At 30.2% G+C, this 26,471-nt stretch overlaps 1 protein-coding gene across 1 annotated transcript; it reads left to right on the top strand.

The window, feature by feature from the left end:
- The first annotated feature begins 716 nt into the window (after window positions 1-716).
- LOC139869194 (uncharacterized protein At2g39795, mitochondrial-like) lies at window positions 717-2,241 on the top strand. Its single transcript, XM_071857516.1, has 4 exons — window positions 717-1,043; window positions 1,608-1,715; window positions 1,836-2,005; window positions 2,082-2,241. Exons 1-4 carry the CDS (start codon window positions 717-719, stop codon window positions 2,239-2,241), a joined length of 765 nt encoding a protein of 254 aa, XP_071713617.1.
- The last annotated feature ends 24,230 nt before the right edge of the window (window positions 2,242-26,471 follow it).

The raw sequence follows: 26,471 nt of genomic DNA, 5'->3' as shown, positions 1-26,471 counted from the left end.
TGGACAACTTGTCTTCCATAGTTCCATTGTCTTCTATTTTTGTTTTTTTTCTTCTTCATGTTTCTTTGTTATAAGAAACATTGGCTCCAGGTGAATAAACTAAACTAAATCTATACAACAACAACAAAACACAATCTCGCATATGCGAGGTATGAAAGAGGTGAGATGTAGACAATCCTCCCATAATCTTAGAATAAATATAAGTCATTTTTTCACTCGAAATAAAACACTCTCAAGAGAAGAGAAAATCATCCCTCTTAATGTTCTATAAATAGAGAAATTGATTCCAAAAAGACCTCCGGCCTATAAATAGAAAAAATATTAAAAAAATAAAATATAAAAATAAAAAATATACACCATAAAATGTTATAATCAAATTTCTATTGATTTTAAATCTCGTCCGAAATTCAATTAATATTCTAAGCCACAATAAATATAAATATAAATATGTAATAATATAATTCTGTGTACTTCATTACCGTCAACCGAATCATCATGGTTAATATATGTCAATTATAGAACTAACGTATAAATATAAATAGATAAAGATGAGGCAAGAAAATCTTTGTATTATTTATGAAAATTAACTATTAACTACTACTACTATTATTTAGGAACATTAATTATAAAAAGTGGACGATGGCTTTGAGTAATCGCGTTAAACCCTAATATCATAAACCCCGAAATTCCAAAACCCTACAAACACTCTAACGAAAATGGCTCTAGTTCGTCGATCAGCTTCATCAATTACGCCTCATGCGGCCCGATTAGTAGGCGGTCAAAGAAGCTTCAGTCACCACTGCGGTGGCGCTTTATTCACCTCCGTGAATCGCACTACAAAAATTAATTCCGGCAACTCATGTTTGGTTCCATCATTTTCTCGTTACTGTTATTCGGTTTTATCTGCTTTGAAACGATCGAGTTCTGACGCATCTTTGAAACGACCGAGTTCTGACGCGTCTTTAAAACGACCGAGTTCTGATGCGTCTCTTATCAAAATGATTGATTCAGAGATCAATTGCGCAGAAGAGAGCTACGACCAGGTTTATTATTTATTTACATCCATTATATTATTATTATTATTATTATTATTATTATTATTATTATTATTATTATTATTATTATTATTATTATTATATGATATACAATAAATAATAATATATAATTAATAATAATTATATTATCTTTGTTCTGTTTATTTACAGATCTATTTTATTTGATATAATAGTTAACAATTCTATGAATTTAATTGGTATTATAATTTTGATTTATATTGATATGAATCTCTTGGTTTGAGTTACTGTTATCTATTTGCCTATTATAATTTTTATCATTGGCGGACTAGCTAGTTGACTTGTACTCCGTAGATAAATTTAAAGCATCTTCCTTAAAGTATAGATTCTTCTCTGTCGTGTAACTTGGTTCTGTGTGTTTTTATGAATTGTTAATATGTTATGATGTTGAGCTGCTGGTGACGATATATTTGACTAAATGTCCGTGTAAATTATTCTTGCACACCATTGTTGTTATATGGTCAGGTTATATAAATTTTGAAACTTTTGTTAGTATATTATATTATATGGTGAATGATATTTTATGTTTTGCAGTTGGAGTTTGCAGCTATCCCAGAGGACTTTCCTTTTAAGCCTGTTCATAACCCTCGAAGGCGAAGTGTATATTTGAGCAGAATATACCAAGGTGAAACTATCCGTGTTGTACTTAAACAGTATAGCCTCTATCAGGAAGATGACGAGGACAAGAACAATGATGATGATACTGATGATGATACTGATGATGATGATGATGATGATACTGATGATGATGATGATGAAAAGGACAAGCAATTAAAGATCCCTATGGTTGTAGAAGTTGTTAAACCTGATGGGTCCTGCTTGAAATTTAATATCACTGCTTATGCTGATAAGATTGTTATTAATAGCTTGTCCATCGAAGAAAACGATGATTTGCCTAGTGACCAGTTTCCTTATGAAGAACCTAAATTCGAGTGAGTAATGCTTTTTACATGTAAAATTAAGGTTAGTGTTTGTGTATAATTTTGAATCTGATTATATCTTTTGCAGTGATTTGGATGAGAATCTTCAAAAGGCGTTCTACAAGTACTTGGAGATGAGGGGTGTCAAACCCAGTGCAACCAACTTTCTGCATCAATACGTGTTGAAAAAAGAGCACGGGGGGCACACAAACTGGCTTAAGAATCTTAAGAAATTTGTTGAGGCATAAAAAAGTAGGCTTAATTTTTAAAGCATTTTTTTTTTTTTTTTGTTTTAAATGCCTTTATTTATATGGATGAACAATGATTGAATTCTTTCGGGTTTTGCAACTATTTCAAACTTAGCAATGAATATAAAGTTATTTGAGTGTTTAATGAGTTTAAAATCTTGTGCTTATTTTACGATTTCAGTTTGTTTGATTAAGATCTCTTAAATTTAAATGTATGTATTTTTATTTATTTATATTATATGTCTTTATATGAAATAAATATAAACATATAAAAAGTATAACTTTTGTTTATTAGATTCACACATATACTTGTCATACTGAGCTTAAAAATAAACATTAAAGCATTTTAAAAGTTCAAATGAGTAAAAATATAAACTAGCGAAATGACCCGTGGAATCATGAGTTTGTTTAAACGAAACAGTTTAATGATATGTTTTAGGTATTAATTGAACGTAAATGCTAAAGTCATTTAGTTTAATGACCCGTGGAACCACAGAGTCCGACTTAGAAACTCGAATATTTCATCAAATACCTAAAATGCATATTAAACAATCCATATTCAATCATAAGAGATAATATTGGTTGTCATTTTATTTTAAAAGTGTAAATTAAAATATAAATTTAGAATTGGTTTCCTTCCGCCTAACTTTTATACCTTCTCGTACTCAATTCAAAAAATTAATTAAAATAATTCAAAATTATTTAATTTTAATAATTAAAATAATTATTAATAAGATTTAATAATAATAATTAATTAATAAGATTTAATTTTAATTCAAAATTATTTAGATTAATGACATCACCCACCATGCTTAGATTTTTTTTTTTCTTTTTGACTTTTTCTTAACAAATGAATTAGCCTAATAATGACATAATAATTATAGAATTTTAATATTAACTATAGATTTGATGCAATTAAATTGAATAACGTAGCAAAAATTATTTCACAAGTAGGTATCAACTTTGCCCTGAAATTGTATGAAACGGAAACTTAACCAACTTTTTTTTTTTTTTTTGAGAAAGGGGACGGAACCCCCAGAAAACATCCAATGTAACTAAAACTCAAAAATATGTACAATTACAACGAATAAAAGATATAATGTATAAAAATTAAACTGAGAGATTAATAGAAATAGCTTCTCATAAAATGAACACCAATAAAAAACACCAAATTTTGCCTTTATTATCCATTCTATTGTCTAACAGCATAATGGAAGTTAAACCTAACCAGTCTCAAGACTCTCTTCACAACGAACTTAACATAATCTATTAGCTGCAAAGCAACTCCGGTTGTAACACCGGATTATGACAAATGTAACAACCTGTATAATCATCATAGAAGAAACAAACTTATAACGAATATAATGCATATACTATAACTTATATGAATTGATAAACCCAGCTAAATGATCTTTAGTTCTTTTCAATTTACACAAAGCTCAGACTAACCAAATAATCAAACAAGGTTCAAGAGGACATTAAAAAGTGTACCCCTAACAAATTTTAAACCCACCGATGTATAAAATGATAAAGAAGTCGAAATCTTTTTAACTTTTAGGGTTCTATCATCATTATAAAGATAGACTGGGATCACTTTATAGAAATAACTCATATTTGTACGTTATACGCACAGATAAACAACAAATGCTCGGCGAGCTGGTTTGATTATATCAATTTTACCTATATTTCAATGATTCCTTGAACAACATATACTCCATTGATTCTTCGCTTCCAATAAAGTTCCATAATACACAGTTTTTCACACGTAAAATTAGTTTAAATAAAAAAATATCATAATTTTACTTATATAGAGCTAAACCAACCCAACCCAACCCAACCAAGATCAATTAGTGTCACTATAAGTAGTACTCCGTTTAAATTTTTTGCTTTGCAGATAATCCAAGTATATTCTATCACGGAGCTTTCAACTTTATTAACCTTGAATGGGCAAATTCTCTAAATTTACAGGTTTCACTTTTTTTTAACATGATTCTCATTATCTACTTCAATATTTGGACCTATGGATGCAACTGTCTTTTCATCTATATAAGCTTCCCATGAAAGACACATCAAAGATAGCATTTTGTAACTTAATTAATAGTAAAACATTACCTTTTGTAAGTGAATACAACAATTGAGTTATTTACCTTGAAATATGTTGATCTGCCCTTAACCCCTAAAATCTAAACCCTAAACCCTAACCTAAACCCTAAAAATCTAAACCCTAAACCCTAAACGCCTAAAATCTAAACCCTAAACCCAAACCCTAAATCTAAACTCTAAACCCTAAAATCTAAAGCCTATACCTAAACTCTAAACCCTAAAATCTAAACCCTAAATCTAAACCCTAAACCTTAAATGCTAAATCTAAACCCAAAACCCTAGATCTAAACCCTAAACCCTAAAATCTAAACCCTAAACCCTAAATCTAAACCTTAAACACTAAACCCTAACCTAAACCCTAAGTCTAAACCCTAAAATCTAAACCCTAAACCCTAACATAAACCCTAAATCTAAACACAAAACCCTAAACCTAAACTCTAAACCCTAAAATCTAAACCCTAAATCTAAACCCAAAACCCTAAACCTAAACTCTAAACCCTATAATCTAAACCTTAAATCTAAACACCAAACCCTAAATCTAAACCCTATCATAAATTCTCAATCTAAACCCAAAATCCTAAACTCTAAAATCTAAACCCTAAACCCTAACCTAAACCCTAAATCTAAACTCAAAACCCTAAACCTAATTGTGAGGACCCGGAAATTTTTGATCAAATTTAAACTTAATCTTTAACGTTTCCGACACTATAAGTAAAGTCTATGAAGTTGAATCCTAAAATTCTTGAACTATTCAAATACCCTTCGATTGTTCTCAACGATTCGCGAACAAATATATGTAAATAGATACATATATATACTATAACTTGAAAACGTAACAAAGTGTTATGAAAACGATACTGTGCATTAACCTTATTGGTTTGATTATCTGATTGATATATTTAACTACGGAGTTAAAAGATTATGCCAAACGATTGAATTAAAAGATATTTATTGAGTCTCTCAAAGATTATGATATTATTACGAGTCTCTGTTGTGAGGTCCACGTTGATTTGGGAAATCGTTCATTTTTAACGATATTCAAAATAAATGGTAAAGTGTTTGTTTAAATAACGTAATTTGGAGACATACAATAATAAGGAATATTAACTGTTGGAATTAGATATATGAATAACTTGTGATATGTATTTTAAAACGTATATATTAATATTGAAAATATATAAAATATAATATTAAACTGGTCATAAAACGAATTGTTATTATATATATATTAACAAATAGCGAGACAATGATTTATAGAAGTAAATGACCAAAACACTCGAAAGTTTAAGATACACTTTGAGTGATATAATTTAGGGTTAATTTAAGGCTATATTTTGACAAAGGTACGTGTCCCAAAATATAAATTACAAGTTTTCTCAGCGTACGAAGGGACACTCGAAAAACCAAAACCGGGACATAAGTCGAGTGACGACGTACGACTTATCGAAACAAAAATTTCAAGTCAACTATGCACTAGAATATAATATAATATATAATTAATTAATATAAATTATATATATTATATATTAATAAATAAATAAGTCGACAAACAAGAAAACAAAAGTTTGTGAGCTGGATCAGATGCGATCGCATGGCCTTGAAGCACAAATACCATGCGATCGCATGGGGTACTTTTTCAGGCCAAGTCTTTATAAAGCGATCAAATTCAGTTTTTGTGATATATTTCTTTCATCTTACACTCCGTATAACTTATTATTATTATTATTATTATTATTATTATTATTATTATTATTATTATTATTATTATTATTATTATTATTATTAAGATTAATATTATTATTAATCTTATTATTATTAGTATTATTAATATTAATTAGTATAATACACAAAATACTACGACGAGATTATGAGCGTGTCACTTTCAAAATGGTTTTCAAGCGGGATAGAGCTAAGGAAATTATGGGTTATTGCCAAGGAGGTTATGGGTAATGTTCGGGGGTATATTTTGTGAATCAAACCTAGTGTTTATCATCTCCGTTACGTCTACGTACTTTGCTACAATATTGAATCTCAATACTGATGCGTAAGCACTCATAATTTATCTTTTATATATTAATTGTGTATCCATGTCTAGTGCTCGAGTATATATATGTATACATGCTTGTATGCTAAATTTCGTCGCAAAACGGTTTATAATGAATCACGAATTAAATACACATATTAATGGTAAAAGGTTTATGATATACATGTTTTTGGAAAGCTGACGAATAATCAATGACTTTTCATTTAGATATCGAATAGTTTCGATGAACGGATTAAAAGATATGATCAACTGAATTATTATTGATGATAATTGAAATTGCTTTTGAATCTGCAATTAAGATTTAAACAACTTTTTACAAGATTGATAAAATGGATTTTTAAATATTACCTGCCGAGTAAATGAATCCTTATGTAAGGTACGTCTCGTTTGTTGAACTATTGTCAAAATTAACTTTTTGAAACAATTTTGATAACTTTTGTATGTCGATATCGAGCATTAGGATTATGATACACTATGACCTGACCTAGCATGATAGACATTTATTGACCAACATATGTTCTCTAGGTTGAGATCTACGATTATTTGATATTCCGAGTTTCAGTCACATTTTGGTGAACGACTTTATATGCTGCTGAGGTGAGTTTCATTGCTCCCTTTTTAATTGCTTTTGCAATCTATATTTTTGGGCTGAGAATACATGCAATTTATTTTAAACGCAATGGATACAAGTACATACTAAATTCTACACTGAGTCTGAACCGAAAATCCCTTAGCTTTGGTAACTAGTAGCTGCCAGTACATAGGATATGGACTGGTGGGCGCGAATAACAGTATATGGATCCATAGGGCTTGACATCCCCGTCCGAGCCAGAGTGCTAGCCTTTTAACGGACGTGTGTTATTTGAGTTTAGGACACGTTGGTTTGCGTGTATTAAAACGAATGGGGTATTTATCATTATAAAATTAAAGCTTAGTTACTAGGGTGCTCTGTTATGTAGAATCTATTGATAAATGTTTCCGGATGAAATAACTGAAATCTTGTGATCCACTTTTATATACAGATTACGCGAAATACTAAAACTATGAACTCACCAACCTTTGTGTTGACACTTGTTAACATGTTTATTCTCAGGTTCCCTAGAAGTCTTCCGTTGTTTTCTTATATGTTAGACAAGCTATGTGCATGGATTCGTACATGGCATATTTTTCAAGGAAACGTTGCATTCACCAAATCATCACCATGTATCTTATTTTGACTGCATTGTCAATGGAAGTACTATTGTAAACTATTATTTACGGTGATGGTCTATATGTAGAAATCATCAGATGTCGAAAACCTTTGATTTAAATATTCATTTATGGTGTGCCTTTTCAAAAGAATGCAATGTTTACAAAACGTATCATATAGAGGTCAAATACCTCGCAATGAAATCAATGAATGACGTATTGTCCATATGTATTTGGAGCGATCGTCACACTAATGAAATGTTACATCTTATATCTTATATAAATTTTATCTTTTAATATTATACTTGTGATTTTGTGATTTAAGTTTAGTATTGTGATATTTTGATATAAGAGTTGTTGAGTTGTTACCAGCTGTCACACCCTTGGCTAACACCCTGGATTTAAAATTGTTGAAAGGGCCAACGTATACCCATTTTTCCCATTCCAGTCATCCGATTTAAACTGTCTGAATTGTTAATTTATAATTCAGCATCAACTTAAAGTTATGAATGCAGTGGATTGATCTCCACTTAATTGGGTTCTCTGCTCCCTTAGAAAACATAATGCACTAAGACATAGGTTCAGTATATAATTTTTAATGAATTGAATGGGTCCAAAAGGTTATATGACACCCATGGTCGAATCATTTATGTGATGACCCAGAAATTTCTGACCAAATTTAAACTTAATCTTTGTATGATTAACATTTCTGACACGATAAGAAAAGTCTGTAAAACTGAATCTCAAATTTTTTGAACTACTTTTATATATTTAAATACCCTTCGGTTGTTTTAGACGATTCACGAATAATTATATGTAAATAGATACATATATACTATAACTTGAAAATGTAACGATGTATTAATTGGTACCGTACATTAAACTTATTGGTTTAAATATCTATTTGAATATATATGATAAGTTGAAATATTTATTATTAAAATTAATTATAAATAACTTCCAATGTGTATTTAAAAACTGATTTATGTATATTAAAAAGATATATACATATATATAATTTCAAGTTATTTAGTAAACGATAGTAACATTCATTTATTGATTCGATTGATATTTAGATAAGTTAACTAAAGCGTTTAAGATGAACCAGTAAAACACTAATTTGCTACAGTATTTTCAAATTGCTACAGTACCCAAAATGCTACATTGTCTTCGAAAATCACTATTTACTACAGTGAAATTGACTTGCTACAGTGAATTGCTACAGTGAATTGCTACAGTAACTGTGCTACAGTAAACACTATTTCAATATATATATATATATATATATATATATATATATATATATATATATATATATATATATATATATATATATATATATATATGTATGTATATGTATATACTACGAGACGATGATTTATAGAAGTAAATAACCAAAACACTAAATTGATTAAAGCTACACTTAGAGTGACATAGTTATCAATGATTAAGTTTATATTTTGACAAAGGTACGAGTCACGAAACGAAAAGTACTAGTTTTCTCAGCGTACGAAAGGGCATTCGAAAAACCGAAACCGGGACATAAGTCGAGTGACAACGTAAGACTTATCAGAACAAAAATTATAAGTCAACTATGCATGTGAATTTAATATAATATATAATTAATTATATAAATTAAATATATTAAATATATTATATTAAATTATGTCGACGAGCTAAATTACAAAAATATGCGAGCTGGAAAAACGGGCCATGCGATCGCATGGCAAATGGCCTTCTGAACCATGCGATCACATGGGGTCTGAATTCAGGCCACACCTATTAAAGCTCGAGCATATCTGTTTCTGATTCATTCCATTACTCCGTATTTATTTACTTATTATATTATTATTATTATTATTATTATTATTATTATTATTATTATTATTATTATTATTATTATTATTATTATTATTATTAATATTAAATCTTATTATTATTAATATTATTCTTATTATTAGTATTACACATAAAATACTACGACGAGGTTTTGCTCGAATAAATTCAAAACAAGTTTTATGAGCGGGATAAAGCTAAGGAAATTATGGGTTATTACCAAGGAGGTTATGGGTAATGTTCGGGGGTATATTTGTGAATCAAATCTAGTGTTTATCATCTCCGTTACGTCTACGTATCTTCCTACAATATTAAATCACAATATTGATATGTAAGCATTTATATCTTATCTATTATATATTAATTGTGTATCCATGTCTAGTGCTCGAATATATATTTATACATACTTGTATATTAAATTTCGTCGTTAAACAGTTTATAATGAATCACGAATTAAATACATATATTACTGGTAAAAGGTATACGATATACATGTTTTCGGAAAGCTGGCGAAAAATCAATAACTTTTCATTTAGATATCGAATAAATTCGATGAATGGATTAAAAGATATGATCAACTGAATTATAATTGACGTTAATTGAAATTGCTTTTGAATCTGCAATTAATATTTAAACAACTTGTTTACGAGATTGATAAATTGGATTTTTGAATATTACCAACCGAGTAAATGAATCCTTATATAAGGTACGTCTCGTTTTGTTAAACAACTGTCAAAATTGACTTTTTGAAACGACTTTGGATAACTTTTGTATGTCGATCTCGAGCATTAGGATTGTGATACACTATGACCTGACCTAGCTTGATAGACATTTATTGACCAACATATGTTCTCTAGGTTGAGATCTACGGTTATTTGGTAATCCGAGTTTCGATCACATTTTGGTGAACGACTTTATATGCTGCTAAGGTGAGTTTCATATGATCCCTTTTACTCTTTACTTTTTTGGGCTGAGAATACATGCAATGCTTTTATAATTGTATTACTAAATGGATACAAATGCTAAAACTGATTTTGCGTGAGTTTCATATGATCCCTTTTACTCTTTACGTTTTTGGGCTGAGAATACATGCAATGCTTTTATAATTGTATTACTAAATGGATACAAATGCTAAAACTGATTTTGCGTGAGTTTCATTGCTCCCTTTTTAATTGCTTTTGCAATATATATTTTTGGGCTGAGAATACATGCAATTTATTTTAAACACAATGGATACAAGTACATACTTAATTCTACACTGAGTTTGAACCGAAAATCCCTTAGCTTTGGTAACTAGTAGCTGCCAGTACATAGGATATGGACTGGTGGGCGCGAATAACAGTGTATGGATCCATAGGGCTTGACATCCCCGTCCGATCTAGAGCGCTAGCCTTTTAACGGACGTGTGTTATTTGAGTTTAGGACACGTTGGTTTGCGTGTATTAAAACGAATGGGGTATTTATCATTATAACGTTAAAGCTTAGTTACCAGGGTGCTCTATTACGTAGAATCTATTGAAAAACTTTTGATAAACGTTTCTGGACGAAACAACTGAAATCTTGTGATCCACCTTTATATACAGATTATGCGAAACACTAAAACTATGAACTCACCAACCTTTTTATTGACACTTGTTAGCATGTTTATTCTCAGGTTTCCTAGAAGTCTTCCGCTGTTTGCTTATATGTTAGACAAGCTATGTGCATGGAGTCGTACATGACATATTTTTCAAGGAAACGTTGCATTCACCAAATCATCACCATGTATCTTATTTTGACTGCATTGTCAACGGAAGTACTATTGTAAACTATTATTTACAGTGATTGTCTATATGTAGAAATCATCAAATGTCGAAAATATTTGATTTAAATATTCATTTATGGTGTGCCTTTTCAAAAGAATGCAATGTTTACAAAACGTATCATATAGAGGTCAAATACCTAGCAATGAAATCGATGAATGATGTGTTCGTCCATATGGATTTGGAGCGATCGTCATAGTTGGTATCGGAGCGTTGGTCCTAGTGAACCAGGTCTTGCATAAGTGTGTCTAACTGATAGTTGTTAGGATGCATTAGTAAGTCTGGACTTCGACTGTTTCTGCATGTCAAAAGTTTTGTCTATCATTTCTTGTCAGAAATTACCTGTCTATCGTCTTAAGTCTAAACGCGTCTTATTGCATTGATTGCATAGATAGTGTATAGACAAAATTCATATCTTGGCATATCTATTACAGTAAACTTTGACTGCCATCTTCCGAAAATTTCTCCGTAATTTACGGGATTTTGGTATTATATATACAAATGTAAATTATGTATTGAAGAGTACCAATTAAATTCTATAATCTATTTCATATCAAAAATCATCTCTCTAATTATACAAGATGGATCCCATATCTAGTTCAAATTCCTTAAATTCTGACAGCTATTTCGATATGGATATTCACCTGAACTTTGAAGAAAGTATAACCGGAATGGATCAACCAATCAGCCATCACCTATTCTGGATGAATTGGGGATGGGTTCGTAGCCTACTTAATCATTGGAGATAAGAAGAAGGTGATCCCTTCCATCCACCACATTCACCTCTTGGTGAAGAACCTGAAGCACTTACCGGCGAACCCGTTCGTAACACCATTTTCACCCTCATTTCCAGAACAGCTCGCAACGACTACGTAATATCCAATATTCTAAATCTTATTCATCCGCTTGTCCGAACCACCAATCATACCAGTATAATAGAAGAAGTCAACGAGCTTCGCGCTCGGGTAGTGGGTTTGGAGAATATGGTGCAAGGATTACAAGCACCAGCAGCAGCACCGGCAGCAACAGTACCACCATCAGCAACACCAACAGTACCATCACCACCACAAACAACAACATCCGCATCTCACACCTCAACATCACAATCTGTACCTCGAACATCAACGTCATACGCACCATAGATACCAAGGAATACCAACAACAACAAACGATGAAGTATTGATTCATAACTTCATCAAAGAAATATTTTGCAGAGAATATGTAGTTTTTAAAAGTTTTGGAGATTATATATTCTAGTCCTAGTCAAAAACCAGATGAGATTAATTTATGTTAACTCATTAAATCCATGATTACATCTAAGGAAAATATATAAGTAGGTATATTTTCATAAAGATTGTAATTAAGAAAATTCTTTTGTACAAACTATTAATGGTGAGAATATTTTAACGGGTAGGTAATACTCGAGAGATATATAAATTCACAATTAATATGTTACATTCTTCGATTCTGATTCAACAAATCATCAACTATACTCACTACTTTCACACAATATATATTCTTTTATAAAAATCAAAACAACCATTCTCATCCAAATTTGATTACATATTTTGATTTTGACAAATCCGAGTCAAGATTTAACAAAAGACATTATTCTTAGATTTCTAAATCTTTCAAAGCTATACTTTAACTTCAAAACTGTGCTAGAACATTATATGTATATTAACGATTACAATCCATGTTCAAACCCTTTGAAATTCCTGAAGACACTTCAAATAATGAATCATCGAGATGATGATCCAACCACATGTTAACCGCGGTCTTGTACCTGAAAAACCCTCTAAATCAAAGTCATAGTTTAACACGTATCCGTGTCAGACCCTTTGGCATTTATTAGCTAAAATAACTTTTCAATCCCTTTTCAAAATAGACAGTTTTGTCACCACTCCAGCAAATCACCTTCAATTGTTCATTCGAATAAGCCTTATTATAACAATTACCCTTTCATCATTGTTACCGGGGAACCTTTCATATTCCACCACATTAGCAGTAAACTTATCAACAACTTCATTGATCATTAAGCCTCTCCAAAAAATCACGATAATTATTCATTGAAACTATATCAAGTACTCATATACAACTTGTAACAACAATTGTCATACCAACTACTGGGAATTAGCAAATCAGTATTTTGAATTTCGTAGCAATTTTTCGCCAACAGTTATATAAATACATATAACGTTTACCTTCAAGACTTACAGACTTCGAATGTGAAGTTTCTGAAAAACACCCTAAACTATGAACTAGTTCTCGAAATCTTGAAAAATGCTGATGAAGCATCAAAAACTGTAAACGACTTTAACAGTCAAAAGTTTGATGATAAAGAATAGTGTATTGGCAAAGCTCAGAAAAATTTTGGTACTGAAAAATGGATTGAGCAAAGTATGAAGGAGGCTGTGGATAAATCACAAAGACTGAACCTGCCTTCAAAGAATCCAAATAATTCAGTATCTGCTGAAGCCATTAACGAATACCTTGCTTCCGAATCTAAACCCTTGCGGACAATATTCTTCATCATCCTCTGATATTAGAGATTCTAAGATATCATCGTATCTTTCATTATAAATATCCTCCATATTTCTGGAGATAATTCCATAATCATTCTTATCAGAAATCAATTTTCTCCTTGCGATATCTGTGTAACATCATAAAAGAAACTATTTTAGTTTCTAAATTCTGAAACCTTCGAGTTTAAAATATGAATATTTTTGAAGTGGTGTTGGGAGCTGAAGCATGAGTTAGTATAATATAATGACACTTGATCAACGTGATTATATTACAGTAAATCATGCTGAGTTTCTAACGGAATGTGATAAAGGTTCACAGATCTCACCCTCATCATGAACCATGTTACATAACTCTTTCATTCTATTTAATCTCTAAATATATCAAGAAAATACTTTTCTTGATGATTCGGTCTTTTCCAGGTATTCTGGTAATTTGATAAGTCAGATTGTGCCATTACCGTTTCTTTCTTAGAACATTAATTATGTTCATTTCAAAATTCATACCTACGAATTCTGGACCATTAGTCGCTTGACTTGAAGTCGGGAAGGAAAAACAAAAGCATGGAGCTCCTAAATATAAGGGAAAATATAAAGCCTGACAACAACACATATATTACAAACCGTTTATATCAATGCGTATAGCAATATAAAGACACGGGAGAATGAAAAACACTATAACTCCAAGGTAATGGTAGAAGAAAGTAATTTCCTCTGGTGGTAGATGAAAAAGAAGAATGAAAGATATGAAAGTTAGGAGTATATCAAGAATCAGAACTGGATGAAATATTTCACAATCTTTTAAAAGTATGAAATGAGGAAGAAGATATAGGAGTAGTGAAAATAATGAAACGGAAGAGGTCAATTTATAGCAAAATATCGGACGAAGCAATAGAGGCAGATTATTCATTTAATCAAAGAAAATCCTAATTTCCGCAAATTCTGAAAAATCAAATCTTATTTAAATTATGAAGATTTTCTATTCCTTAAAATCCGGAAATCAATCGTTACTACATCAAGAGATAAGACGCATCTCTATTCTCCATTTCACTTGATTATGATAACTTCTCTCATACGCTTCGAGTAATTAGATTATTTTATCTATATTATTCAAACATAGATAAAACTCTATTATCAACTCATATTCGTCATTAAAACATTTTTATTGTTAGCCATGACGACCTCACTCAAATTTTGGGACGAAATTTCTTTAACGAGTAGGTATTGTGATGACCCAGAAATTTCTGACCAAATTTAAACTTAATCTTTGTATGATTAACATTTCCGACACGATAAGCAAAGTCTGTAAAACTGAATCTCAAATTTTTTGAACTACTTTTATATATTTAAATACCCTTCGGTTGTTTTCGACGATTCGCGAATAATTATATGTAAATAGATACATATATACTATAACTTGAAAATGTAACGATGTATTAATTGTTTGATACCGTACATTAAACTTATTGGTTTAAATATCTATTTGAATATATATGATAAGTTGAAATATTTATTATTAAAATTAATTATAAATAACTTCCAATGTGTATTTAAAAACTGATTTATGTATATTAAAAAGATATATACATATATATAATTTCAAGTTATTTAGTAAACGATAGTAACATTCATTTATTGATTCGATTGATATTTAGATAAGTTAACTAAAGCGTTTAAGATGAACCAGTAAAACACTAATTTGCTGCAGTATTTTCAAATTGCTACAGTACCCAAAATGCTACATTGTCTTCGAAAATCACTATTTGATACAGTGAAATTGACTTTGCTACAGTGAATTGCTACAGTAACTGTGCTACAGTAAACACTATTTCAAAATAAATATATATATATATATATATATATATATATATATATATATATATATATATATATATATATATGTGTGTGTGTGTGTGTGTATATACTACGAGACGATGATTTATAGAAGTAAATAACCAAAACACTTAATTGATTAAAGCTACACTTAGAGTGACATAGTTATCAATGATTAAGTTTATATTTTGACAAAGGTACGAGTCACGAAACGAAAAGTACTAGTTTTCTCAGCGTACGAAAGGGCATTCGAAAAACTGAAACCGGGACATAAGTCGAGTGACAACGTACGACTTATCAGAACAAAAATTACAAGTCAACTATGCATGTGAATTTAATATAATATATAATTAATTATATAAATTAAATATATTATATATATTATATTAAATTATGTCGACGAGCTAAATTACAAAAATATGTGAGCTGGAAAAAACGGGCCATGCGATCGCATGGCAAATGGCCTTCAGAACCATGCGATTGCATGGGGTCTGAATTCAGGCCACACCTATAAAAGCTCGAGCATATCTGTTTCTGATTCATTCCATTACTCCGTATTTATTTACTTATATTATTATTATTATTATTATTATTATTATTATTATTATTATTATTATTATTATTATTAAGAATATTAATAATATTAAATCTTATTATTATTAATATTATTCTTATTATTAGTATTACACATAAAATACTACGACGAGGTTTTGCTCGAATAAATTCAAAACAAGTTTTATGAGAGGGATAAAGCTAAGGAAATTATGGGTTATTAACAAGGAGGTTATGGGTAATGTTCGGGGGTATATTTGTGAATCAAATCTAGTGTTTATCATCTCCGTTACGTCTACGTACCTTCCTACAATATTAAATCACAATATTGATATGTAAGCATTTATATCTTATCTATTATATATTAATTGTGTATCCATGTCTAGTGCTCGAATATATATTTATACATATTTGTATATTAAATTTCGTCATTAAACAGTTTATAATGAATCACGAATTAAATACATATATTACTGGTAAAAGGTATACGATATACATGTTTTCGAAAAGCTGGCGAAAAATCAATAACTTTTCATTTAGATATCGAATAAATTCGATGAATGGATTAAAAGATATGATCAACTGAATTATAATTGACGTTAATTGAAATTGCTTTTGAATCTGCACTTAAGATTTAAACAACTTGTTTACGAGATTGATAAATTGGATTTTTGAATATTACCAACCGAGTAAATGAATCCTTATATAAGGTACGTCTCGTTTTGTTAAACAACTGTCAAAATTGACTTTTTGAAACGACTTTGGATAACTTTTGTATGTCGATCTCGAGCATTAGGATTGTGATACACTATGACCTGACCTAGCTTGATAGACATTTATTGACCAACATATGTTCTCTAGGTTGAGATCTACGGTTATTTGGTAATCCGAGTTTCGATCACATTTTGGTGAACGACTTTATATGCTGCTAAGGTGAGTTTCATATGATCCCTTTTACTCTTTAAGTTTTTGGGCTGAGAATACATGCAATGCTTTTATAATTGTATTACTAAATGGATACAAATGCTAAAACTGATTTTGCGTGAGTTTCATATGATCCCTTTTACTCTTTACGTTTTTGGGCTGAGAATACATGCAATGCTTTTATAATTGTATTACTAAATGGATACAAATGCTAAAACTGATTTTGCGTGAGTTTCATTGCTCCCTTTTTAATTGCTTTTGCAATATATATTTTTGAGCTGAGAATACATGCAATTTATTTTAAACACAATGGATACAAGTACATACTTAATTCTACACTGAGTTTGAACCGAAAATCCCTTAGCTTTGGTAACTAGTAGCTGCCAGTACATAGGATATGGACTGGTGGGCGTGAATAACAGTGTATGGATCCATAGGACTTGACATCCCCGTCCGAGCTAGAGCGCTAGCCTTTTAACGGACGTGTGTTATTTGAGTTTAGGACATGTTGGTTTGCGTGTATTAAAACGAATGGGGTATTTATCATTATAACGTTAAAGCTTAGTTACTAGGGTGCTCTATTACGTAGAATCTATTGAAAAACTTTTGATAAACGTTTCTGGATGAAACAACTGAAATCTTGTGATCCACCTTTATATACAGATTATGCGAAACACTAAAACTATGAACTCACCAACCTTTGTATTGACACTTGTTAGCATGTTTATTCTCAGGTTTCCTAGAAGTCTTCCGCTGTTTGCTTATATGTTAGACAAGCTATGTGCATGGAGTCGTACATGGCATATTTTTCAAGGAAACGTTGCATTCACCAAATCATCACCATGTATCTTATTTTGACTGCATTGTCAATGGAAGTACTATTGTAAACTATTATTTACAGTGATTGTCTATATGTAGAAATCATCAAATGTCGAAAACCTTTGATTTAAATATTTATTTATGGTGTGCCTTTTCAAAAGAATGCAATGTTTACAAAACGTATCATATAGAGGTCAAATACCTAGCAATGAAATCGATGAATGATGTGTTCGTCCATATGGATTTGGTGCGATCGTCACAATTTACTTGTAAGGAATCTAAAAAAAAATGAATATGAAAGTGTTTGTGAGTCAACCTAACATAAATCGGTACTGATGTATATCAGATATCAAGAATTATAATCTGACAATCCAAATTTATATAACTTATGATAAAGTTGTAATTCAATGAAGTCATGTACCTGTTTACAAATATTGGTAGTTATTGTCATGTATGTATGTATTATAGCAGTAGTGCAAAGTGCAAATGACACTAACATACCAATTAACTATCCACAATGCAACTATTCCCATCAAGTGAGTCAGATAATTGGTACGTTTATTGATGTTACTTATCATGTTGTTCCCACCTAGTGAGCCCTGCGAGTTCAATAAAGCATTGATTAAACTACAAACAATAAGTAAGCTGCATAAACATGGACATAATAGAAGGTGATATCCAAAGAGAAGTAAGCCAAGTGTGTCTAACAACCTCCAATGTTATGTTTCGTATTTAGATTACTATGGTTAAGGACTATGTTTTAACATTTTATTTAGAAACCGAATGAAAATTGTTTGGAGTTTGAGCAAATACAATTGGGTAGTTTCGAACCAAATTAAAATGACCCATTTAAATCTGTAATTTGTTTCGACCTATTACCCAACCCACCCATTATTCTACTTAATCTTCACTACTGATTAATGAAACCCTAATACTACTTATACTATTAATTAACATGTATACACTATTACTATTACTAGCACCTATAACCTACTACTTATATTATAATACTTAAGAACGTTTTGGGATATGTATTAGAGATGTATAAATCTTCGAACTTTCTTGACGAATGGTTCTACGAGTCTCTAGGCAGAGGGTTTGGACTTCCGATTTAAAGGGTCCTATGGCTCAAGCCCCTAGATCTCAAATGGCCATTCAAAGGGAAAGGGGTGATTGGAAGCTGATCTAATACGACAAGTATCCTAAAATGGAAAACAATCTTTAAGTAGAAACTTTCTAAGTATAGAAACTTACTAGGAATAGGAACTTAGTAAAACAAACTACACATAAACACGTACTTAAACTCAAACATGGGCAAAACACTTAACTACTCTTAAATGTCAATAGGTTGACTTTCCTGCTCACTCGTTCAACTCTCTATTCCGAGGAATAACTCTCTCTCTACTTACTAAGGTGAATTCATAGCCCCTCTTTACAGCTAGCAAACTTACTTACTTTACTTACTTTACTTGGGGTGAGACACATGCTGTTTTTACTTTTTACACTTTAGACACAAGTACCAAACTGTTAAACTATGCTATACCCGGCTATGTCCGACTAAGTCCCTACAGTTATATTTTTAATTGCTGCTGCATGCTTAATTATTGGGGGTAGGCCTATCGGGAGTAACGTCCCCGATACATTTGACTAAGTCTTTGTATTACTTGATAATGAAATTTAAACCGACAAGGACAGACACTAGATCTGAGTGTGTGTAACAAATGAGAGGCTTAACCTAAAATGAAGAACATAAGACTTTATATACCCCTGCTGTTGACTCACCCATACGATTCATTCATCACACGTACGAGTTGGCTTCATCAGCCGTACGAGTGATCACTCACTCGTGTATTCTCATTTAGGTTGTAATTGTGACTTAACTCAGCATCAACCGTGAATATGAGCCTGTCAGCCATACTAGTGAGGCTTCACTCGTACGTCTGACTAAGTCTAACATAGTCAAACATCTAAATCTCATTCCTGCAGTTCCTGTAACCACATACAAACACGAATAGGATAATAACGAGCAATCATGGTGGCCTGTAAACTGTTATACCTGCAATGGACGTGGGTAGATGTCTAGGGACTTGCATAAAATGCATCAACAGAAGGTGTGAGTTGTAAGGAAACGAAGGAGGTGAATTTATAAGAAAATCTCCGACAGAACAATTAAAATGGACGATCGCATTTAAAGCGGATCATAATTCCCTTGATTACCGGAGAGTCAAATCTTATTAAGAAGATTTTCTTCAAATCCCTTGAAATCTGGGAATCAATCATATCTACATCAAATGATAAGATGAATCTACACTTACTCATTTCACTCTTCTATGTTAGCTTCATTCGTACTCTTCATATAAATGGATTGTTTATCCAAATTATTCGCTGATGATAAAACTCTAATTTTCAGCCCGTATGCATCATGAAAACATACTTATTATCATTCACGACCTCTCTACTCAAATTTCAGGACGAAATTTCTTTAACGGGTAGGTACTGTGACAACCCGGAAATTTCCAACCAAATTTAAACTTTAATCTTTATATGTTTCCGACACAATAAGCAATATTTGTTAAGTTAAATTTCAAGAATTTTAAACTATGTTCATACATTCATTCAATCTCGACCAAGTTCCAACGATTCACGAACCATTAAACGAATATGATTATATATGTATATGTGTATATATATTATAACTTGAAACGTAAACAAAATATTAGATTAAATACTTTATATGATTGTATCTGTTTCAAAATGTTTATCAATGGAATTAGAAGATAAGATCTAATGATTGAATTATCAGATATATTGAATTATGATTACAAGTCTCTGTTGAAAGGCCCACGTTGATTTGAGAAATCTTTCCATTTTAACAATATTCGAAAAATGGTAAAGTGATTTATAAATAAGAACAAATTGTCAATCATTGAGAACTAGACAAAGGATAGTGGAAGATTGAATCTCATAAAGACTCGATTGATCTATTTAGTTTTAAACGTACAAAAACGTTTTTAGTTTAAAAAGAACTTTATTATTAAAACGTATATAACTTTTATAAATATCTAGAACCACTTTTGACAACTCATTACTTAACTAGTATGATAAAGATAACGATATTTATATTTTATTTTATTAAATATATATAACGATTTAAATTAATATTATATATTATATATATTTATACGCGTATTATACGTACATAGTTTTATACTTTTACTATACTTAAACTTTACCTTTACTTTATTTTTACTTTACTTTAACTTTAATAATTCACTTTAATAATTCATACTTTATTAATTCACTTTAATAATTCATACTTTAATAATTCACTTTAATAATTCATACTTTAATAATTCACTTTAATAATTCACTTTAATAATTCATACTTTAATAATTCACTTTAATAATTCAAAAATCTATTATAAATAGAATTCAATAGGTTTCATTATTTCATAGAAACTTGAAAATATTTTTCTCTAAACTCTCTCAATCGATTTACATATATATATTTACTCCGTATTATTTCAAGATATTATTAGTATACATAAAATATTACGACGGAGTGCTGTCCGAGTGATTTCGAAATTGTTTTTCGAGTAGGATAGGATTAAGGAAATTATGGGTTATAGCTATGGAGGTGATTCAGTATGGTTCATGGGTATGCTCGTGAGGTCAATATAGTGTTTATCATTTCCGTTGCGTCTACGTACCTTTCCTGCAATATTGAATCTCAATATTGATACGTGAGTACTCATAATTTAACTTTTACATACTAATAGTGTATCCCTGACTAGTGCTCGAGTATTTAGGATTATGCATGCTTGTACTTTTGATATTGCCCTTAGACAGGTTATGTTGAATCTTGAATTAGTTACACTTACGGTTGAGATAAGGTATAAGATATGCATGTCCTTGGAAAGCTAGCGAAAAATTAAGAACTTTTCCTTTAGATATCGAATGATTTCGATGAACGGATTAGAAGTTATAATCAATTGAATTTTTGATATTTTTATTAAAAATGATTATTATTATCGTCGTTTTTATCGTCGTTCTAGTTTTATCTTATTATTATCATTATTATTATCTTTATCAATAAAAGGGATTTATCATTAAAAATTGTTATTTTTTTTATTATTACTATCGTTATTATCGTTAAAGTTATAATTAGTATTATTATTATCCAATTATTATTATTATTATTAGTATTATTATTATTATTATCATTATTAATATGTATATCATTATTTAAAAATGGTTATTGTTATTGTTATTATTATTATTACTATATTATCATTAAGGTAATTATTAGTATTATCGTTAATAATGTTATAGTAACTATCATTATTAATATTAGTGTAATTAAAACAAATATTTGTAACACCTAATTATTTTGATTACTATTATTATCATTATTATGAACACGATATAAAAGACGATTAATAGCTATTAAACGAAACGATTAGGAAATAATGAGTAAGAGTATCATGATGAAATTAAAATATTATAAGATATTGATTTAGATAAAATTATCGTTCTTATTATTTTTATCATTACTATTATTATTAAAAGTATCGTTAGTATTAAAACTATCATTTTAACAAAAATTATCATTTTAATAGAAATGTCATTGTTACTATAAAATATCATTATTATTATTATTTTAAATAGAATTATTATTTTAAAGATAATATTAAAAATTATCGTAAATATTAAAGTTATCATAATTAGAATTATCGTTTTATCATAATGTCATCTTAGTAATTATAAATATTGATATTTTTATAATAATAATTATTATTACAAAATAATACAACTTTTACTTACTATCATTATAGATATTATTTTATCAAATAAATATGTGATACAAACATATTTTACTACGTATAGTAACTTACTTTAATAATACCTATCATATTATCTTTATGATATTAAATGAACTCTATAAATTTTATTACTTAATATATATAAAAGTATATTTTATTATATAAATTTAATATAAAATTTTATTTATTAGTAAATAAATTATATTATTTACTCTAATAAATCTTTTAAAAATATTTAAAAATATAAAACGACGATATTTAAACTATATATTAATCATGTATAGATTTTTGGAAATTATTTTGAGTCAAATTTACTTTTGTTAACTTTTGCATATTAGTCTCGAGCATTAGGATTGTGGTACACTATGACTTGACCTAATTTGTTAGACAAATATTGACCAACACATAAATATATATAATTAATTTAGGTTCGTGAATCCGAGGCCAACCTTGCACTTGTTCAATGACGTTATATGTATTTTTACTACGAAATACAGTATGGTGAGTTTCATTTGCCCTTTTTTACTCTTTACATTTTTAGGCTGAGAATACATGCAAATGCTTTATTAACTGTTTTATAATATTTATATGTGTGAGTTTCATTACTCCCTTTTTATATATATTTTTGGGACTGAGAATATTTATGAAATGGAATGCATGCCTGTCAATTTTCGATGTAAAGAAAGTTTGTCTTTTAAAAACGAATGAAATGTTTGTAAAATGTATCATATAGAGGTCAAATACCTCGCAATGTAATCAACTATTGTGAATCGTTTATAATGTATATGAACGGGTCCTTTCAGTTGGTATCAGAGCGGTGGTCTTAGCGAACTAGGTCTGCATTAGTGTGTCTAACTGATAAGTCGATAGGATGCATTAGTGAGTCTGGACTTCGACCGTGTCTGCATGTCAAAAGTTTTGCTTATCATTTTGTGTCGAAAATTAACTACTTATCATCCTCAGGAAATTACCTGCTTATCATTTTTAGTCTAAGACACGTCTTGCTGCATTGATTGCATGAATAGTGTATAGACAAAAATTCATATCTTAGCATATCTGCTAAATCATATCTTATCGTATCTGTTACTTTAAACTTTGCCTGACATATCCCGCAAAGTCCCCCGTAATCTACGAAATCTTTTGATCTATATATATATATATATATATATATATATATATATATATATATATATATATATATATATATATATATATATAAATATATATATATATATATATATATTCTATGTAATTAGAATACCATCCGTTAGCCAAAATCATTTCATATCGAAAAAAAAAAAATCTTTTATCCAATCGCACGAAATGGAATTCGTCATCAGTTCAAGTCACTCAGATTCCGAAATATGGAATCCCATTCAAGCTCCGAAAGCAGTGTGACCAGAATAGATCAACCAATCAATCATCACCTATTCTGGATGAATTGGGGATGGGTTCGTAGCCTCCTCAATCATTGGAGACAAGAAGAAGGTGATCCCTTCCATCCACCACATTGCCCTCTTGACGAAGAACCTGAAGCATTTACCGGCGAACCTGTCTGAAACACCATTTTCTCACTCATTTCCAGAGTATCTCGTCACGATTATATATTACATCAAATTTTAGATTTTATTTATCCGCTCGTCCGAACCGACAATCACCCCGGTGTAATAGAAGAAGTCAACGAGCTTCGCGCTCGGGTAGTGGCTTTGGAAAATATGGTGCAGAGATTACAAACACCAGCAGCAGCATCAGCAGCATAATCAGTACCACCATCATCAACGCCAATAGTACCATTACCACCTCCAAACACAACCGCGTCGTAAACCTCAACTTCACAATCTGTCCCACGAGCATCAACGTTATACGCACCATAGATACCAAGGAGTACCAACAACAATAACTGACGAAGTATTAATTCATAACTTCATTGGAGAAACATTCCGCGGCAATTATGTAATCTCTAAAGTCTTAGAGATTATCTAATCTAGCCCTAACCATAAATCAGTTAAGCGAACCAAAATGATAGAAGGAAGAGTAGAAACCCTGACAAAAATGGTGTGTGATTAACAAGCTAAACTTGCTTTACCAACAGCATCAACAGTACCGTCAGCGTTACCAGCATCGTCAGTATAGTCAACATCCGAATCAACAACACCGATAACATCACAAACTCCGTCAGTTCAAGAATTACTGTGGACATCATTATGAATCAATAACGTGTATATTGTATCAACGAGTTATGAAGAATTAACTCATTCCCTCTGAAGAAATTATATGTATATATATATATATATATATATATATATATATATATATATATATATATATATATATATATATATATTGAGATAAATCTTTCCGTGCTAAGCTATTGTGTGTGAATCTTAACTACTCAGTTAATTCATATTACAAATATACAATAATGTACGTCCTTCGGTCGCAACTTAACCAGCGTTAACTACAATGTCTGTCGCAATCCAACAAATTCCAATTCATAATAAATCAAGTATATATTTGATTTTACACTTTCATCATCGATGTACTCGAAACTTTTCAGATAACATCATTCGTACTTTGCGAAATTCACAAGAATTCCACGAACCGAACATCATACATCAACAAATAACGAAGTATTGATTCATAATTTCAATGTCATTAAAGAAATACTGCGTAAAAGTTATGTACTTTTTAAAGCCTTTAGGGAATATTCAATTCTAGTTTCAACCGTAAATCAAATGAGTTTAATTTAACATTAACTCATTAAATCTATGTTACATCTGAAGAAAATATACATATATATATTTTCATAAAGACTGTAATAAAATTCTTTTGTACAAAATATTAATAGTGAATTTTTTTTAACGGGTACGTAATACCCGAGAGATATATAAATTCACAATTAATATGTTACATTCTTCGAATCTAATTCAGCAAATCATCCATTATACTCCCTACTTTCACAAAAATATACATTCTTTTATAGAAATCAAAACAACCATACTCATTCAAAATTTAATTACATATTCTGATTTTGAAATCTCAAAATTCAACTTGAGATATGACCAAAATCATCACTCTTAGATCCTTACATCTTTCACAAGCTATATTTTAACTTCAAAACTGTGTTAGAATATCAAATGTATGTTAACGATTACAATCTGTGTTCAAACCCTTCGAAAATTTCTGAAGACACTTCGAATGATGAGCAATCGAGATGATGATCCAACCACATGTTACCCACAGTTATGTACCTGAAAAACTCTTGAAACCAAAGTAAAAGTTTAAACAACGTATCCGCGTCAGATTCTTTGGCATTTATTAGCAAAAATAACTTTGCGACTCCTATTCAAAGTAGCCAGTTTTGTCACAGCTCCAGTAAGTCAGCTACGACTTTTCAGTCAGACTAACCTTATTATAACCTTGAGATATACACCATCGTTACCAGTGAACCTTTTACATTCCACCACATTATTAGCAGATGTACCAACAACTTCATTACCCTTTGACTTTAGCCTCTCCAAAAAGTCATTATAATTATTCATTGAAACCCCATCATTTACTCATTCGCATCTTGTAATGAGAATTTCCATACGAATCATTGGGAATTATCAATCAGTATTTTGAAATCTCGCAGCATGTCTACACCAACAGTTATATGTGTATATATAACGTCTATCTTCTGGACTTAATTTGAATGTGAAGTTTCTGAAAAACACTCCGAACTACGAATTGGTTCTCTGAAAATGAAAAAAATGCTGATGAAGCAGCAAAAACTATAAACGAC

Source organism: Rutidosis leptorrhynchoides, chromosome 9, assembly GCF_046630445.1.
Source record: "Rutidosis leptorrhynchoides isolate AG116_Rl617_1_P2 chromosome 9, CSIRO_AGI_Rlap_v1, whole genome shotgun sequence".
Taxonomy (NCBI): Eukaryota; Viridiplantae; Streptophyta; class Magnoliopsida; order Asterales; family Asteraceae; genus Rutidosis; species Rutidosis leptorrhynchoides.
The sequence above is the reverse complement of the archived record's forward strand: the minus strand, read 5'-3'. Positions and strand labels throughout refer to the sequence as shown.